General features: G+C 34.0%; 1 protein-coding gene across 14 annotated transcripts in view; it reads right to left on the bottom strand.

Moving 5' to 3' along the window:
• Positions 1-9,016: 9,016 nt before the first annotated feature.
• Positions 9,017-10,166, bottom strand: part of RBM26 (RNA binding motif protein 26) — a 79,247-nt gene continuing 78,097 nt past the window's right edge. For 11 of the 14 annotated variants that reach the window (XM_020881014.2, XM_020881015.2, XM_070471527.1 and 8 more), the window contains one exon: positions 9,017-9,454. Coding sequence is in view for 2 of the 14 variants with exons in the window: in XM_020881021.2 (XP_020736680.1) it covers positions 9,431-9,454 (24 nt within the window). In the remaining 12 variants the exon portion in view is untranslated. The remainder of the gene's footprint in view (positions 9,455-10,166) is intronic. The other 3 variants (XM_020881016.2, XM_070471528.1, XM_020881022.2) reach the window with 1 other exon arrangement.

Below are 10,166 nucleotides of genomic sequence, written 5' to 3'. Positions count from 1 at the left end.
ATTCTCAGCATTGTGTATCTCTGTGTTGTAGCCACACTGGGTTTCTCTCATTCTTCAAATGCACATTTGATCCCTCTATAGTAAGTTTGTACAAAACTGTTCACTCCCTCCAAGACTATGCTCCCCAGAGTAACTCCTGCTCAGCTCTAGATTTCAAATGAAAAATCACTTTTTATGGGAGGTCTTTCCTAAGTTAGATCCATTCACTTTATACTTTTATAAAACTCTGTCCCTTCGGAGCATTTAATTTATAACTCTGCTTTTGCTCTGTTTCCTCCCCCCTTTGAATGATTTCAACCCTCCAGAACTTTTAAAGGTCAGGAAGAGTACGATAAGCATCAGTTGTTTTTCTCCTCTCCCACCTTCTCATAGGTAGTGCCATTTCTCAGTCTGAAGTCCTTTCAGGCAGCAGTGCTGATGGGAAGAACTAAGAGAGTCAACATATACATAGGACTACTTCATTTACTGGCACTGGTTGTGGTTTAACCAGTGGGAGAAATAAGTCTGCAGTAATTTCAAAAGTTTTTCAAGTGTGCAAACTACATTTACTGCTTTTACATACCTCAGATACTTGCTCTCAAGACCTCATTCTATAGGAAGAGCACACAACCAAGACATTTCCCTAGATTACACCCTAAACTGGGACTGGTTAGATGCTACTCTGCCTTTGTGAACATTAAAATCCACATATAGTTGTAAGAAATAATGGTGAAAGATCCCATTACCCTTTACCAAATTCCCCCTAATCCAATGGTGAATCTTTTGAAAACTATACTAGTGATCACAACCAGTATACTTACATTGACAGACAAGATAGAGAACATTTCCTTCACCATAAGGATCCCTAATGTTGTCCTTTCACAATCACATTCACTTCCCTCCCACCTCCACCACCTCCACAATCACTGGCAACTACTGACTGGTCTTCCCCATCTCTACTTTGTCATTTCAAGAATGTTATTGTAAATAGAATCATGCACTAGCCATTTGGGGCTAGCTAATTTCAGTGTAATCTCTGGAGTCATCCAGAAGTGGCATGAATCGATAGTTTCCCTTTTCTTTTTACTGCTGAGTAGTATTTTCCTGAAATGGATGTATCAGTAACCATTCACCCAATTGAATAATGTGGATTACTTCATTTTTTTACTGTTATGAATAAAGCTTTTCTGATATTTGTTTACAAATATTTGTGTGAAAATAAGTTAAATGTCCAAGAGTACAACTGCTGGCTCATATGATAGCTGCATGTTTAGCTTTTTAAGAAATCACCACACTGTTTTCCGGAGTGGCTATTCAACTCCCACCAGTGATGTGATCTAGTTTCTCTGCATCCTTGATGTCAGTTTCTACTATGGCCATTCTGATAGGTATGTAGTGATGTCACACTGTGATTTTAATTTCCATTTCCCTAATGGCCAAAGATGTTAAATATCTTCTCATGAGCTTATTTGCCATCTGAATGTCATCTCTGAGGAAACAGCTCCATGTCTTTTGCCTATGTTCTACTTGGATTGTTTTTCATTCTTGAGCTTTATTAATATAATCTAGATACCAATTCTGACATAGACTAGAAACATGGTTTGGAAGTCGTCTTCTACTTTATAGCTTATCTTTTTGTCCTTTTAACAGATTTTTCATAGAGCAAAAAGTTTTAAATTTTGATGATGTCCAATCTATCATGCTCGTGGTATCATCTTAAGAACTCTTCTTGCCTAGCTATAGGTTCCAAAGATTTCCTGGAGTTTTTTTCCTATTATAGTCGCATATTTAAGTCAACGGTCCATTTTGAGTTGAGCAAGGTGTTAAGATTTAACTCAGGGTTCACTTTGGTTTTGCCAATGGATGTTCAATCGTCCTAGGACCATTAGTTGAAAAGGCTGTATTTCTTCTACTGTTTTGGCACTTTGTTAAAAATCAATTGGACATACTCATGTGTGTCTGTGACCTCTATGCTATTCCAGCGATCTGTGTCTATCTCCCCCATAAAGACCCCAGTCTTAGAGAAGAAATATTGTATGACATCACTTCTATGTGGAACCTAAAAAGAAATAATACAAATGAATTTACGTACAAAACACAGACAGACTCAGAGACTTCGATATCAAGCTTATGGTTGTCCAGAAGGATGAGAAGGGGTATCAGGGAGGTTTGGGGGAGAATTGATACACGTGTGTGTATGGCTGAATCCCTTTGCCATTCACCCCAAACTACCACAACATTGTTATCAGCTATAACCCAATACAAAATAAAAAGTTTAAAAAAGAACAGTCTCGGTGATTTTAGCTATAAAATTACTCTTAAAATTGGATTTCTCCCACTTGATTAGTCTCTTAAAAATGGTTTTATCCTAGTTCTTTTGTCTTTCCATATAGAATTTAGTACGATCTTGTGTCCACACACACAAAATTATGTTAAATCTGTTATCAGTGTTAAATCTGAATATCAGTTCCCGGAGAACTGACGCGTTTACTTTTGGGTTTTCTGACACATGAATGTCTCTTCATTTCCTTAGGCATCCTTTGATACTTTCTATCAGCATTTTGTAGTTTCCAGCTTACAAGTCCTACATACACTTTGTTAGATTTCACCCGTGTGTGTCACTTTTTCCTTTACTAGAACTGGCACTGCATTTTTAATCTCAGCCTCCATGTGCTCCAAGCTATTATTTAGAAATACAACTGATTCTTCTGTCTACCGTATGCAGCACACCATACTTAAGAATTACAGACATCAAGGCCGTTAACTGTTCACATCTGGAACGTTTCCAGGTCCAACTGGAGAACTACTACAGGGAGGTTATGCACACAGCACAGTATAAAAAAAAAAAGAAAAAACCTGGAACATCAAATCCAGACATTAGGCGTGAATGGTGTGGCTCATGCTTTCCTGTCAGATTAGAGTTCTTTATGAGGGATGTGAGAACTAGCTCAAATTGCTATCCTCATCCCCACCTTGAGTGCTCTCTCATGAGAGAAACAACTGGGACCCTGAATAGATGTGCCCTGGAAACATGCTTTTCTACGGAATTTCCTTGGCTTTTGGTGCTTACCAGTTGAGAAAAATGAAAATGTACTACTTGCTTCCAGGTCAGAACTTCCACAAATGCAGGACTAAATCTATAACCTATCCTTCTCTTCCCATCCTTGACACCTTAGATGGGTCTGTTCTTTTGCGAGCACTCCCACTCTGGGAATTCTCTCCTTTTTTCACTGCTTGTTGTTTAATCACTAAGTAATGTCAGACTCTTTTCGACCTCATGGACCGCAGCCCATCAGGCTCCTCTGTCCGTGGGATTTCCCAGGCAAGAGTACTGAAGTGAGTTGCCACTTCCTCCTCCAGGGGATCTTCCCAACCCAGGGATCGAATCCAGGTCTCCTGCACTGCAGGCACACTCCTGTCTGCGCCACCAGGTAAGTCCTTTCCACTGGAGACCTCGCCAAAACAGAATTTAAAAGGCCTACTTCTTTTAGGCTGACTGGCTTGTTGGTTACAATTGTTTTTAATGTATGCAGTTTTCATCCACTTACTATTATAAATATGACATGCATGAAGACTGTCATGACGAATAATTGGTTCAGTATTCAGTGTTTTTGTCGATACCTGTTTGGTTTTTACTTAAATTCTTACCTTAGGCAGACATGACAATTGTTAAATGCCAGAGATCTCCTTTCTAATCATTAATTTGTTAATTCTGAATATTAACTTGATTAAAAAAATGTAAAGCTGGCACATCATCTAGTTATTTATCACCAAAAATCAAAACCCAAAACAAGAAAAATATTGCATTAAACTTAGTACAAATTTGCTTCTAATTCCAAACTTTCAGACAGCTATAATTTCTAAGTATTTCTCCAACACAGACTCTAATTAAAAAAAAAAAAAGGGGGGGGTACCTATTAAGTTTTAAGTCACAGATGGACAAATAGCATTTAAACATTAAAAACAAAAAGTGGTCAAAATGTGAGACTCTTAGGTTTACTTTTTTGTAATTTGTACTGTACCCTCTTTGAAGTCAGAAATATAAAATTGGTCTTTTCATTAACTCCATGACCTAAATTCAAAATCTTCAATACAAATACAGGGCATATTATCTTTTATCAGAATGATTCTCACAGCACTGAATACAAATTCTTGCATAGTACTTCAATAATACACATTTGAGATATATGAAAAGTAAATTAATGATCAACTTAAGAAAACTCTGCTTTAACACTGTAAAACCCTTGAATACTGTAACTGTCATATTATATTGTATATTAGAAAAATATTAGATAAAACATGACCATGGATATCTCAGGAAAATATTCAAGCAATATTTTGCAAGAAATCTTATTATTCCAAATAAAATGATTCTTCCAAAAAATGGACTTTTATATAAGGAAATATATGGAACCCATCATTTTTCTCATTTCTACGTAATTTTTTTTCTTTCAGTTTACTTCTCTTTAATGTACTTCAATCACAAATGTTCATGAACTTCATGGGGAAGACAAATTTTCCTGGAAGCAGTTTGCAGAGCTGAGATAAAAAATAAGGGGAGTTTGTTTTTGCTCTAATTATTTGATACCTCTTTGGGTATTCTTACAGCGGCTATGGTATTAAGAAATGGATATTCCAGTCCTTATTCTGTCATTTGTTTTAACTTGTTTAATAAAAAGGTCATCTGCCCTAGTTATGAGGCTGTAGAAGTTCTTTAAAGTTTATAAAATGCTGTAACAAAGTATACAAATCTGCAGTTCCAAGGGAAAAAAAAATTGCTATGGTAGGGAATATAAAATCCTGCCAACAACATACTATAGAAAATAAAAATAAAGCTTAACCACTAATAACAAGCATTAATTTGCTGCTATGTTTAGAACAATTTCAGTAAGTTCTAACACATTAACAAAGAAAACTGAATGAACGCTCTTTTCCAAAGCTAAATTATGAAAATAGGCGTTTGTACATATCTGCCTGTAAAAGATCAAATTAAAATGTATCATTATAAAAATAATATACTTTGATGCAGCAGTTCTGAGAAAATATCTTGAAGAAATAATCAAAGATGTTTAAGGATATGGCATTATTTACAATAAAAGCTGGAAAAGTCCTAAGTGCCCCAAATGAGGAGACAATACACTATGAGGCATCTACAAATGAAAGGGATTTAAAAATGGTATATAAACCTATTACCATACATGGAAAGACTACAGAGCAATATGCAATATATAATCCCATTTTAAAATGTCTGGGGATCATTTGTAAATGACAGGCTATCATCCTACCTCTGTCTTTTTATTTTGAATGTCTAGCTTTTCGACAATGTCATATGTGATTTTTTACAGGATTAAAAAAGACCAAATCCATTCATACTCTATACAGAAGTTATTTCCCAGGTTAAGTGAAGGCTAATATGATTATTCTGCAAATACTCCACATATTACATAATTTTTAATAATTTTACTGTCATTATGTATTAACCAAAGTCCTCTATTTCAAGCTGGAGACTTCTATTTCATAACCGGATCTCTAACTGGATTTTTAATGACTTATGCACTTTGAGATGATAATGTATTTTCCTGTAGAAACAGAAGAAGATAGGCTATTACCAAATTTATTTAACCCATGTTATAGATGACAGAAGGAATATCTGCAAAAAAAAAAAAAAAATCACAATACTGATCATTCAATAAAAGCATGAAATGAACATGCTGAATGCTGGAAAAGCAGATCAAATCAGATCAGGAGAATAAACATTCGGATGAAAACTGAAAATTATGGAGGGACATTCTGAAAACTTTCATTGGCCTTTGAGGTTGACAGAAATGCTTTATGTCTCTAATTTCACTTCAGAATCTATGGTAGTCGTTCTCTGATATCACAGTACCTTTATACTATCACTCATGATAAGGAGAAACTTTTTAGCCCCCAAATGAAATAAAGAGAGCACTTCTAGCAATAGAGAGACAGGAACTAGGGAGAAAAGGGATACGGAAGATTTTTGTATATGTGTGACAAAAGGAGTCAAGAACACTTTGGTACCAAAGGTGACTTACAACAATTTTAAGTGAGAATAACTGTGAAGAGAGGAAAAGGCAATATAGAGCCATTTCTTCATATAAATATTTTCAGAATTTTCAACTGTACAATGCCTGAGAGCTGCAAATTTTCCTTGCTATTCTATGTTAATATAATTGATGCAAAATGCAGGACAATTTTAAAAAGTTAACAACTGCTTTTAGTAAGACTATTTTATTTAAAAAATTTTCAAAATATAAAAATAATAAACATTATGGGTATTAACAAACAAAACAACATAATTCAACTATAAATAATAAAAAATGTTGACAACCCCACAGAAACATGTAATACTATAAACATTCTAGGCATACAAGAGTAGTTTTCTAGTTCAAGTTTTACCATTTTCAAGTTTTATCACTTTAGAAATAAACAAAAAAGCTGCTACAGCTTAACCAATTACTTTCGCTCCACTCAAAGAGCAGGGAATTTTTCCCCCATGCCAACACACATTCATGAAATGGGATACTTATGGGCACAGGTATTAAGAACTGGAATAACCCAGTCTCCAGACAAGAAGGAATTCCTTTGGTGTTTTTAGGTTCAACAATCCACAGAAGTTAAGTTAAACTAAACCACTATTAAAGGAAATCTTGTGCCAGACATGTTCTGAAGTAATATCACACCCAAAACAGGTTCAGGATTCTGAGAATCAAAAGTAAACATCTATGAATGCTTTGCTGATACTTAAAAATTGTATCTTAAGAACATTCACTAAGGTGCTGGAATGAAGTCCTGCAGAAGCAGAAAATCTGCACATCAGCACAAAACTTGTACAATGTAAATAATACATCTCTTTACAACTCATCAAATGTTCTATAAATATTTAAGAATTACCCTGCCTCCTGATGAGTAAAGACAGATGGGAATTGAAAGCAGAAGAGGATTACACCATTTTTTAGGACTAGAAACATTTTCCATTTGCAATTGGGAAAATTTGAGCCATGCTCAATGTATCTTTTTTTTTTTAGACTAGTCATATTGACACAATTCCTCTTATCAAAAGAGCTGCTGACAAATTGAAGTATTTTCTTTCTCGGAAGTTGGACACCAATTAGCATAATGTCATTCTGCATCATTCTCTTTAAATTACAGGGTGTTTCTAATTGGCTGGGCTCTTTACCTGACTCATCACAGACCACTTTTATAATTATGCTGCTAGATTAGATTAAGTTATAAACAATCATAGATTTAAGCTCAGCAAAGTCTGGATAACAGGTTGAAAAATGATATTGAAAGGTTTTGTAGCACCAATGACTTTTTCCTAAGACACTTGAGGGGCTGCATCGCTTTAAAGTATTATTTCTCTTAACAAGAGAAATTTTTGGTAAACAAGACCAAAAATATTCAATTGATCTGTACTTTAAGCAAATATTTATAAACTCTATTTGAAAAAAAAAAAAACACATATAGCATGACTAGGGCAGCTAATAGTGTAAAATCTAAGTATATTGAAAAATATAAAGATATAAAAAGGCTTTCATAATGCAATCATGGAGAGGTAAACTGCTTCATTCAATTACACAAAAGTGATTCTGTACAGTTATCTACATATAGCTCCATGAGAATCTTCTTCAGGGAAATAATGAAAATCCTCATATTTAATTAATAAACATGAGAACTTACTAAAATATGTACCTGACCTACCAGATCACAAAGCAATTTTTCAAAAAGTGCAATGATTTTAACAAGAATTAAATCATCTCAACTTCTGATCCCAATGGCATGTTCAATTTCATTTTGCTTTATTTTGTTTTTAATTTAAAAGCAAGGGGGGGGGGGGGGGAAGGAAGATGACAAAATAAGAGAGAGTAGTGGTATGTGATCCACAGCTATTAATCAACCCAAAGCTGTTAACAGCAAGTATGGTCTCTTCAGAGAATTATCTTTGGGTTTTCAGCCCAGCACGTTAGAACTATTCTAACTGTTACACAGACAGAGAATCTTTCCTTACAAAGAAAAAAATACTGAACTGACCTGGGAAAATATCTGCGAATTCCCAGCGGCTACATGTTAGTTTACAATGTGAACTAATACAAAAGTCTAATTTTTAAAATGCCTTGTAGGCTACAAGGTCATAGTTAAGAAAAATTTCCAAAATACTTACTGTTCCTTTAAACCAAGTCTACATTAACCATGCTGTTTTTGATTAATATGAATCAAAATAGATAATTTACATTATGTCTGATGTATTCATTTTTTTTTTTCCTGACAACAAATGCAAAGAGAAAGTGCTTGCAGAATACTTAACTTTGCACAAAAAGGTGAAAATGTGAGCATGGCTGAATGGAACTAAAAACAAAAGGAAAACAAGGGTGAAGAGAATCAAATATAATTTGGACCCTTTTAATGAAAAGTTGCAATTAAGTGTAACTTCTAACTTCTAAAATGTTAATGAGAATCTAAGAAGGAACACTAAGAAATTAATGTTCTGAAAACTTTATGGTGCCCATTATAAAGAGGGTACTTTGGATGAAAATTTAGAATAAAATTTAACTTCACTCTTTATAAATAATTCTACACCATATTGCTTACAAATAAATAACACGGACATACACCTCTTAAGGCAGGAAAACTACAGTCTTTAACAGTGTTAGACACACACTATTTCCCCTTGCTTTTAAGATTGTCTTTGATGTCTTGGTTGCAAGTGAAGAAAACAAGGAAATACTGTGTAAATCAGACGTTCATTAGATATTTCTCAATATTTATAATTCACAGATCATCCCATACTACTTGAAAAGCAAATTATTCTCCTTGTTGATTTTGAAGAGTTAAGAATTTTTAAAAATTATTTGGGTAAGTGGCCTTGGCGTAGACTTCAATAAATATATTTAGAAGAAACAGGCAAGTTATTACCATGTGAAAAAAATATTTTAACCATTTGTTCAAAATTACTGTAAGTAACCATCCTAACTCCAGAAATGTATCCTAAAGCCCAGAAAAATTAAAGCCAAACCACGGTTTAACTTTTTAATCACTTTCATCATTCTAGATTGTTCATGCTGATGAACATAGTATCATGGCTTTATAGATTTCCTAGATACAATTTCAACTTGGCTGAGCCTGAAAACTCATTTCATGTTAGGAAAACCAAGAGGATTTTTTTTTTCCTTCTTAAGAATGTTTAAAAACAAACGGCTATAAAGGGGAGAAAACATTTAAGTATAAGATCAGACAAAGCACACACTCAGATTTACTTCTGGACTCAGATGTACCCTAAAAGAACTGGAAAAATAAAAATGCCAATTATGGTACATGTAAACATCTATTCAAACTGGTAAAGGGCAAACATAAAGTGATAGTATCATATTATTATAACAGTCGTCTCCAGACAGGAACAGGTCTTGCTGTTGTAGTCACAAAGCTAAATTCAGGCAATGATGATCTCCCTCTGCTGGAAAAAGAGAAGACTATTAAAAAAAACTCTGAAAACAGTAAATAAATCTAAAACTTGAATCATGCCATACATTGACCTCCAACTTTTTAAAACATTACATCTGAGAAAGGAATCAAAATGAAAGTTGCAGACAAATTTTACAAATATCAACCATGGTTTAAAATGATTTTAACAAAACCTCTCTGCAACACGCTTCACTGAAACATTAAGCTGCGCAGATCACAGCTCGGCAACACAGTTATGATCCAAATTTTTCATTAGGAAATGTCATGATGGATCATATAGTAAATTTTTATCAGTGTGGGTTGGCAAAGTAACAATTTTAAGAAATAATTAACAAATTTCAAGATATTGGTTAAAAAATAAAACCAAGAACAATTGTTTTAAGGTTCCCAAGGACTACAAAATAATCGTGAGCTATATATATATAATTTCCTTAAACTCCATGGGATAACCATTTCATTCTTCAATCGCACTGTATGACATAAAATACTATACTAAGCATAATGATAAACAACAAAAGTAAATAAAAAGGAACATATCAAAATGAGACAGTGTTTGGTATACAAAAGAAGACTAATTTGGACGATGAGATGATAAGAGGATGGATGAAATAAAGTAACAGGGAGGGAAGGGTTAGAAAGAAACAAATATAAATTGGTACAAAAAAGTAAAAAATGCTTCAATTATACTAAGCTAATAAGTACAT

This window comes from Odocoileus virginianus, chromosome 8 (genome assembly GCF_023699985.2).
Source record: "Odocoileus virginianus isolate 20LAN1187 ecotype Illinois chromosome 8, Ovbor_1.2, whole genome shotgun sequence".
Taxonomy (NCBI): Eukaryota; Metazoa; Chordata; class Mammalia; order Artiodactyla; family Cervidae; genus Odocoileus; species Odocoileus virginianus.
This window is presented reverse-complemented; position numbering and strand designations above follow the sequence as displayed.